This window comes from Solanum tuberosum, unplaced genomic scaffold, assembly GCF_000226075.1.
Source record: "Solanum tuberosum cultivar DM 1-3 516 R44 unplaced genomic scaffold, SolTub_3.0 scf00398, whole genome shotgun sequence".
NCBI lineage: Eukaryota > Viridiplantae > Streptophyta > Magnoliopsida > Solanales > Solanaceae > Solanum > Solanum tuberosum.
The window spans coordinates 288,116-298,360 of record NW_006239318.1 but is presented as its reverse complement, the minus strand read 5'-3'; the positions used below and the strand labels follow the sequence as shown (position 1 = coordinate 298,360).

At 32.4% G+C, this 10,245-nt stretch overlaps 1 protein-coding gene across 1 annotated transcript; it reads left to right on the top strand.

Annotated features, from left to right (window-relative positions):
- Positions 1-949: 949 nt before the first annotated feature.
- On the top strand, positions 950-4,713 carry LOC102605363 (receptor-like protein 12). The gene has a single exon (XM_006362308.1). It carries the CDS (start codon positions 1,200-1,202, stop codon positions 4,614-4,616), a length of 3,417 nt encoding a protein of 1,138 aa, XP_006362370.1. The 5' UTR covers positions 950-1,199; the 3' UTR covers positions 4,617-4,713.
- Positions 4,714-10,245: the final 5,532 nt, after the last annotated feature.

Below are 10,245 nucleotides of genomic sequence, written 5' to 3'. Positions count from 1 at the left end.
TCATAACACCCCCCCCCCCCCCCCCCCTCTTTTTTTTTCTTTAGTTTAAAATAAAAGGAAAAAATGGAACTTCATTAATGTTATTAGACATATCTATTTACCTATCCTAGTTTATTCCCAATTGGGTGGTTGATATGATTACAAGTGAAATAGACTAAGCGGACTAAATGATATTTTTTATATCAAAAAAAAAAAAAAAAAAAAAGAGCTGCGCCGACTAGCAGATTTAGACATGGACTACATAGCTCTAGTGGTCAATGAAAAAGGATAAAAATTATAAAATTTCAATATTCAAATCGAAATAAAAAGAGTAATTTTTTTTTTATTTATATTTCATGTGCAAAATTATCCGATATCTTTATAATTAAAAGTCCAAAAGAAGAAAATACATGCAAATTGCCTCAAACACAACGTCATAGAAAAAATAATTAGACATGAAAATTTCAATTATTGACTAACAAGATAATAAAATAAAAAGAGAAATCCTACAACATCAACAACAATAATAACATACTCAATGTAATTCCACAAGTGAAGTCTATCCATCTTTTCTAGAGATGTCAATAATCGTCAGAAAATGACGTTACTTTGTTGGGTTAAAATTTTACTTTTATGTATAAACACTATATATTGACTCCCCTATTTTATTTTATTTACATTTCTCTTTCTTTATAATATTTTGACACTTCTTAGTGAAATTTTTAACTTCGCCATTGAAAATCTTGGGAGGGTAATATGTATGCAGACTTTACCCCTACCTTTGTAAAGTAGAGTGATTGTTCCCCGATAGATCTTCAACTCAAATAAAGTGAAATAAAATAATAGTTGTCAAAAAACTTGCATGTGAGAGAATCCAATGGTAAATAGCCAACCCCACTCTTAGAATAGAAACTCCTAAATCATAAATGTAAATTCAAACAAAGGCTAAAAAGGTCAAGGTTTTGATTAGTATTTTCTGTATATACTAAAGTATATTCAAAGTCACCCAACCAATAAACAAATAGGCCCGACATAAAAACGCGTAGAAAGAAACAATACAATCTGCAAATACATAATTAAACAACCAAGCACTTGTCCTATTTTTCTTTTGACTATTTCTTCCCCTCATTTTCATCTTCTTTTCTACCTTCTCCCTTCGCTTCAATCACAAAGTGGAAAAAACAAGTTTGATGGATTATAATTCCTCCAAGACTTGAGCAATGAGATTTTTACACTTTCTATGGATCTTCTTGATACCCTTTTTGCAAATTTTATTAGGTAATGAGATTTTCTTAGTTTCCTCTCAATGTCTTGATGATCAAAAGTCATTGTTGCTGCAGTTGAAGGGAAGCTTCCAATATGATTCTACTTTGTCAAATAATTTGGCAAGATGGAACCAGAACACAAGTGAATGTTGCAATTGGAATGGGGTTACATGTGACCTCTCTGGTCATGTGATTGCCTTGGAACTGGATAATCAGACCATTTCTAGTGGAATTGAGAATGCAAGTGCTCTTTTCAGTCTTCAGTTTCTTGAGAGGCTAAATTTGGCTTACAACAAGTTCAATGTTAGCATACCAGTTGGTATAGGCAACCTCACCAACTTGAAGTACCTGAATTTATCGAATGCCGGTTTTGTTGGCCAAATTCCTATGATGTTATCAAGATTAACAAGGCTAATTACTCTTGATCTCTCAACTCTTTTCCCTGACTTTTACCAGCCACTAAAACTTGAGAATCCCAATTTGAGTCATTTCATTGAGAACTCAACAGAGCTTAGAGAACTTTACCTTGATGGGGTTGATCTTTCATCTCAGAGGACTGAGTGGTGTCAATCTTTATCTTCATATTTGCCTAACTTGACCGTCTTGAGCTTGCGTGATTGTCGAATTTCAGGCCCTATTCATGAATCACTTTCTAAGCTTCACTTTCTCTCTTTCATCCGGCTTGACCAGAACAATCTCTCTACCACAGTTCCTGAATATTTTGCCAATTTCTCGAGCATGACTACCTTGAACCTCGCCTCTTGTAATTTGCAAGGAACATTTCCTGAAAGAATATTTCAGGTGTCAGTTTTAGAGAGTTTGGACTTGTCAACTAACAAGTTGCTTCGTGGTAGTATTCCGATTTTTCTTCGAAATGGATCTTTGAGGAGATTATCACTAAGCTACACCAACTTTTCTGGTTCATTACCAGAGTCCATTTCGAACTTTCAAAACCTGTCCAGGTTAGAGCTTTCCAATTGCAATTTCAATGGATCAATACCTTCCACAATGGCAAACCTTACCAATCTTGTTTATATAGATTTCTCCTTCAACAATTTCACTGGTTCTATTCCATATTTCCAACAGTCCAAGAAACTCACCTACTTAGACCTTTCACGTAATGGTCTAACTGGTCTCTTGTCTAGAGCTCATTTTGAAGGACTCTCAGAGCTTGTTAACATAAATTTAGGGAACAATTCACTCAATGGGACCCTTCCTGCATATATATTTGAGCTCCCCTCCTTGCAGCAGCTTTTTCTTAACAACAATCAATTTGTTGGCCAAGTCCACGAATTCCGCAATGCATCCTCCTCTCCGTTGGATACGGTTGATTTGAGTAACAACCACCTGAATGGATCGATTCCCAAGTCCACATTTGAAATTGGGAGGCTTAAGGTCCTCTCACTTTCTTCCAACTCCTTTAGGGGGATTGTGCCCCTCGACCTCATTGGGAGGCTGAGCAACCTTTCAAGACTGGAGCTTTCTTACAATAACTTGACTGTTGATGCAAGTAGCAGAAATTCAGCCTCTTTCACATTTCCCCAGTTGAACATATTGAAACTAGCTTCTTGTAGGCTGCAAAAGTTCCCTAATCTCAAGAACCAGTCAAGGCTGATCCACTTAGACCTTTCAGACAACCAAATAAGGGGAGCAATACCAAATTGGATTTGGGGAATTGGTAGTGGAAATCTGGCTCACCTGAATCTTTCCTTCAATCAGCTGGAGTACATGGAACAGCCTTACAATGCTTCCAGCAATCTTGTTGTCCTTGACTTGCATTCCAACCGTTTAAAAGGTGACTTACCAATTCCACCTTCCTCTGCTATCTATGTGGACTATTCGAGCAATAATTTAAACAATTCCATCCCACTAGATATTGGAAATTCTCTTGCTCTTGCCTCCTTTTTCTCGGTAGCAAACAATAACATCACTGGAATAATTCCTGAATCCATATGCAATGTCAGCTACCTTCAAGTTCTTGATTTCTCTAACAATGCCTTGAGTGGAACAATACCACGATGTCTACTGAATAATAGTACAACTCTTGGAGTGCTGAATCTAGGGAACAATAGACTCCATGGTGTTATGCCAGATTCATTTCCAATTGGTTGTGCTCTAAAAACTTTAGACCTCAGCAGGAATATCTTTGAAGGGAAGCTACCAAAATCGCTCGTCAACTGCACGTTGTTGGAGGTCCTGAATGTTGGAAATAACAGTCTTTTTGATCATTTCCCATGCATGTTGAGGAACTCAACCAGCCTGAAGGTCCTAGTCTTGCGCTCCAATAAATTCAATGGAAATCTTACGTGTAATATAACCAGAAATAGTTGGAAGAATCTCCAGATCATAGATATAGCTTCCAACAATTTTACTGGTATGTTGAATGCAGAATGCTTTTCAAATTGGAGAGGAATGATGGTTGCAGATGATTACGTGGAGACAGGACGCAATCATATCCAGTATAAGTTCTTCCAACTAAGTAACTTGTACTATCAGGACACAGTGACATTAACCATCAAAGGCATGGAGCTGGAGCTTGTGAAGATTCTCAGGGTCTTCACATCTATTGATTTCTCTTCAAATAGATTTCAAGGAATGATACCAGATACGTTTGGGCACCTTAGCTCACTTTATGTTTTGAACCTGTCACACAACGCCCTCGAGGGACCAATTCCAAAATCAATTGGGAAGCTACAAATGCTTGAATCGTTAGACCTGTCACGAAACCACCTGTCCGGGGAGATCCCCTCAGAGCTTTCAAGTCTCACATTCTTAGCAGCTTTGAATTTATCATTCAACAATTTGTTTGGCAGTATCCCATTGAGTAATCAATTTCAAACATTCTCAGCAGATTCCTATGAAGGAAACAGAGGCCTATGCGGGCTCCCTCTTAACGTCACTTGCAAAAGCGATGCTCCAGAGTTGAAACCAGCACCAAGTTTTCAAGATGACTCTTATGATTGGCAGTTCATATTTACGGGTGTGGGATATGGAGTAGGGGCAGCAATCTCCATTGCACCTCTGTTGTTTTACAAGCAAGGGAGCAAATACTTTGACAAACATTTGGAGAGAATGCTTAAACTGATGTTTCCAAGATACGGGTTCACTTACACCAGATTTGACCCTGGGAAGGTTGTAGCTGTGGAAGAATATGAAGATGAGACCCCAGATGATACCGAAGATGACGATGATGGGGGAAAAGAAGCATCTCTTGGGCATTATTGTGTCTTCTGTAGTAAACTTGATTTTCAGAGAAATGAAGCAATGCATGATCCTAAATGCACTTGTCATATGTCATCATCCCCCAATTCTTTTCCTCCTACACCATCCTCTTCTTCACCTTTATTAGTCATATATCACAAAAAGTTTTGATTCTTAAGCTTCTTCACATCTGCACATTTGTAATCTGTATATAGTTACAGGTAGCACAGGATTGATTCAAAGCAAATTAGTCTCTCTTTTAAAATCATTTATTATTATCTTTTATTGTTCAAAATAGTTTAATTATGATGATCATTAATTCATTCAAACATGTACACCTAGATACACACTATGAACTTGAATCGAGCAAACAACTACATACCCAATATATTCCCAAGAGTGAGGTCTGGGGACGGTAGAGTGTTTTTGATAGACCCTCAGCTCAAAACAAAAACAAACTAAACAAAGACGTAGTGGAAATACAAGATACAATAGGTAGTAACAGAACAACGGATAGTACTAGAACAATACTATAACCAAAAAATACTACAAACGAACTACACGAAACAACAAATATCAACAAAATCAAAGAACAAGAAACTATAAGCATAGCACTAAGACTACTAGCAAGGGCACCAAGACAATGCACTACTCCTACCTACTAGCATGATACCCTAATTTGCGTCCTCCGTGCCTTCTTATGTAAGGTCATGTCTACAATTGCGCTATGTCCTGTCTAACCACCTCTCCCCACTACTTCTTCTATCTACCTCAAGCAATTTGGAATTGATGCATAATTAATTATGAAGCACAATAATCTTCATTGTGGGTCTTATAGTTACCAGTTTCACAGTGGATCAGACATTTTATCGAACACCTAATATTCAGTTTATTCAATTAAACTAGCAAATTATGGAAAGACAAGACACATTATATAAACCGAATGAAGAGCTTAAAGTTTCAATTAAACAAAACAGGGCGAAATTACATGTGACAGTAGATGGATATGAACCAAAATGGATGCCTAATATTGATGATCACTGACCAATTTGCCAATCAAAGCCAAAATTGTCACAATCTTCAATTATTCCAAATATATCTGTAAATTTTATTTTTCTGACGAAAGGATTCTCAAACAGATTTAACTAATACATTGCAAATCGTAGTGTTAAAGAGTTCATCTCTGCAGCTCAGTGTTTTATATTGTTTTATTTTTTGTTTTGCATAAAGTCATCTTACAAAGGATGAGTTATTTAAAATTAATCAAAAATTTTATTTTGTTATGTTCAGTGTATTTTTAATTGCCATGAAATTTAATTGCATTCTTAATTTTCTAATCCAGTATCTGGAGGTCGATTTGAATAATAGTAATTAAATAAAAATAAATATGCCGACCTCAAATGAATATTTTAATGAAAATAAATTGAATTATGTAAAAATTGATATTACCGACATCCGAAAGCCAGTATTATAAAAAAAAATTGCTTTTATGTTATACATAATCGGCTTCCGGAGGACGGTGTAATTGAAATTTATTATAAATATTTTCTTTTTATATTTATGTAATTGAGATAAAATTAAATATTATTCTTTATTTAATTTATTAATCAAATACCAACTACAAGAAGTCAATTTTTCTTATATTTATTTTTGTCGGGAATATTTCCAACCTACGGAGGTTGATATTTGATTTTTCTGCATTCTTCTTTTTTTTTTGCCAAAATACAAAATTAAAAAAATTATTTTAACAATATCAACCTCTGGAGGTCGAAATTATAGATTTCCATTGGAAGTCGATATTCACAATTTTTAGTAGTGTGTTCTTTTGTCCTTTTGGCTATGACATCAGAATTCTTTGTTAGCCAAATCATCGTTCTTCTCCAATTTGACTAATTTTCAAAGTTAAATTAAATTAGTTGTCTATTTTGAGAGAGTGAATTGCCTTTTTTTATTTTTTTTATTTCTATTTTTTTTCTGATTTTCTTTCTTCTTATTTATCTATACAACTATACATATTTCACCATTATCATTGTTGAAGTTCTTTCAATGGATGTTTGGTATAAAAATTATCAACAACTAATGCATTTTATGAATGAATAATTTTTCAATAGATTTTAGAACATATCTAACAAATTAATTTATTTTAAAAATAAAAAAAACATACCCATTAATTAATTTTTTTAAAGTCATGGACTCAAGAGTAACAAAATCAAAGTGAAGTAATTGTATATTTAAAAAATATTTTCAAACTTATTAAAAGAAACTAAAACAAAATAATTTCTTCTACATTTTTAAAGAAGGATCCTACATGTTCTCCTAAAATTTATGAAGAATCAAAATTAACTCAAATCATAAATTAATCATGAAAAATTTAGAGGGAGAAAGAAAAAAAGAATGGGGAAGAGAGAGGTTTCTCAAATTGGTGTCACAAATTGTCTCAAATTGGTCTTCTCATACGCGATGATTTTGAGCTGTTGACGAAATCTTTAGGGGCTGAATCATATTTGTATATACTTATCATATTTGTATATTCGCAAGTGAAATATACAAATGAGCAAAAATCTACAACTGCAGCCTTCATAGCAAACAAAACTACTCCCTCTGTCCACTGTTATTTGTCATGTTGCGGTTTTTTAAAGTCAATTTGACTAATTTTTAAAGTTAAATTAAATTATATTAATTCGATACATTAAACAAAAAATTTAGATATTCAAAAACTATACAAAGCGTACTATAAATTGCAATTTTTTGCATATCAACATGAAGAAAAATACATCATAAAATATTGGTCAAAGTTTTTATCGTTTGACTTTAAAAAGGAAACAATGACAAATAAAAGTGGACGGAGGTAGTATAACTATGAAGCGCAATTATCAAAACTATAAGGGGTCGTTTGGTTTGAATTCAAGTTATGATGGGATTAATTATGATGAGATTAGTTATGATGGAATTAATTATGATGAAATTATTTTTTATTGAGTATTTGATTTGTTTGTATTCAAAATAATAAATTTAAGAACAATTTATTTGTTTACAAAAATGCCCTTCATGAATGTAAAAAATGATGTAACAAAAGGGTTGAAAGAGACATTTTTGTCATTTACTTATTTTATCCTGGGATTACTATATCACCCAAGGGGAGGGATAACTTATCCCGGTACTAATTATTAATCTCGGGATAAGTTATCTCGGACTTGCCAACCAAACAACAAATTAAGTGGTACTATAATTTAATCCCAGGACTATCTGGTATTATCCTTCACACCAAACGACCCCTAACTATGAGGCCTTATTATATTTACTCCTTCTGTTTAAAAAAGAATGCATGACTCCTTTCCTTTTTTGGCAACACTTTAACTTCAACTTTCCACATGACATGTTTAAGACCACAAGATTAAAGGACATTTTGATATATTTGACATATCTTTAATTTAAAACTACAAGATTTAAAAGTCTTCTTTCTTTTCTTAAACTCTATTCCAAATCAAACTAGGACATTCTTTTTTAAACGGAGGAAGTATTAATTATTATGTTTGCTTTTTATTTATTTAGTTTTTACAAAAGAACATTTCATAAGCAAATTTGCCGGCTTTCAACAGATTTAGGCCCATGTTTGAAGATCCACCACATAAAGGGAGAACAAAGAAAAAAGCTGAGCCAGACCTTTGTGTCTAGTTAAATAATGTCACATAAATTAAAACGAAGGAAATACATAATACTGTCCTGCAAAGGAAAATTCACATTACTTATATAATTTAATCGGTTAATTAAATTAAATATTTACATTATTATTTTTAAATATTTTAATTGTATAAATATTATCTTACAAAATTTAATTCTTTTTGTTTCCTTTTCTCTGTGCATTAGATAAACTGAACTTCAAGATGGCCCCTTCCACAAAAGTCACTTGATTAATTGATTAGTAGTACTAATAAAAAAACTTACACCATACTTAACATCAACTAACCAACACACCTACAATTAACTACTCATAGTAGTGATTAACACACACACATTAATACTAAGTACATACATTTTCTAATTAATAACTTAAGCAAACATAATAATAAACTTCACTATATATATACCTAATTATAATACATAAAAACATCACCAGAAATATTAGTTTCTTCCTCTCTGTATTCTGAAAACGGAAACTCAACTTGTTGAAACGCATCGCTATCATAACTTGGTACCTGTTGCATTTGTTGATAGTCCATCGAATTAATATTATTCTTGTGTATATTCTGATCATCATCAACAACGAGAGGGTAATATTCAACCATTTCATGATTAATATCGACTAAATTAACCATCGTCTGATGAAGCCAAACTTGTGTTTTGAGAAATTTGACATAATGAATCGCTTCTTCTAACATAGTAACAGTGTCCATTTTAGAACCACCAGGGACTAAACTTTGTAAAATTTTAAAACGATCACTTATTCTGTGCCTTCTTTCGCGTGCTGCGATGCTTTGTGGATCAGTTGATAGCTTCATAACTTTCTTCGGTGCTGACGAGTAAACTTTCTCTTTCTTTTCTTTCGAATTAATTTTGGTTGAAGAAGAAAAACAAGTAGTAGAATAATGTTGTTGATGTTGATGATCCATTGATAGTTATTTTATTTTTCTAAAGATGTGTTTTATGATGTTTTTTAGAAAGGAAGATTGTTATTGCATGGTTTATATAGAGGAAAATGATTGCGTTAGGTACGTGGGACATGAATGAAAAGATCTTGATTTCACTGACAATACAATGTAAATTTTTTTTTTTTTTTTTTACACTGCCAGATCAATTAAATTATATACAAATAATTAATGTGTGTTTTTAAAGGGCATATATGGACATGTTGGTTCAGGTTTTTTAAATATCAAATCAAATTATTTGTGCAGTATTTTTAAATTTATAAATTAAACCAAATTAATAAAACTTTGGTTTTTCGGGTTATCGGATTTTTTCCCGGTACAGTGTTCATACAAACATATAATTAACTTGTGCTTTAAATATTTTTTTAATCCTATCAAAATCAACTATCAAATGTGTTTCTTAATGTCGGATTAATTTGGTCTCGAGCTAATTTATTTTTTAGCTAAAATCAAACCAACCCAAGTATAGTTGGATTTTTTTTTTCAATACCAAACCAGTATTCATACTTTTTTTATTTAACTGAATTTACGACTTGATTCGATTTTCAGTTTGATTTCGTAGTGCTCCTAATTTTTTTATGTCATCAGTTTGATTTTAAGGGGTTATAACTTAATTCTTTTTAGTTTCAAGTGTCATATTTTTGTTACTTTCTCTATTTAATTTATTAGTCCTGATTTGATTTGACATGACGTTTTTAAAATATATATATATATTGAATCTTATTGTAATAGTGAAATTAGCAATTTTACAAAATACTAGACATAGTACATATTATAATAAATTGAACTATATGATAATACTCCTTCTGTCTTAATTTATATTATATTGTTTGAATTTTTAGAGTTTTTTTTTGTTTTGATCTTGAATTTTGTCGTAAAATTTTTTAAGGTTTTCTAAAATTTACGTATTTGAGAACTATTTAAAAAAGTATTACAAACCACATGAATAATTGATACAATTCAAAATATTTAATATGTCTATGAAAAAATATTGAAATTCGAAAAGCATCGCAACTTAATTTTTTACATTATATGTGTATAACTTAAATAAAAATGAGAAGGTAGAGTTGTCGTTATGTAATTGGAGTCACGGGAAGATACGAGTTTGTTTTGGGGGGGGGGGGGGGGGGGGGGATAAAAATACCTAAAATTTG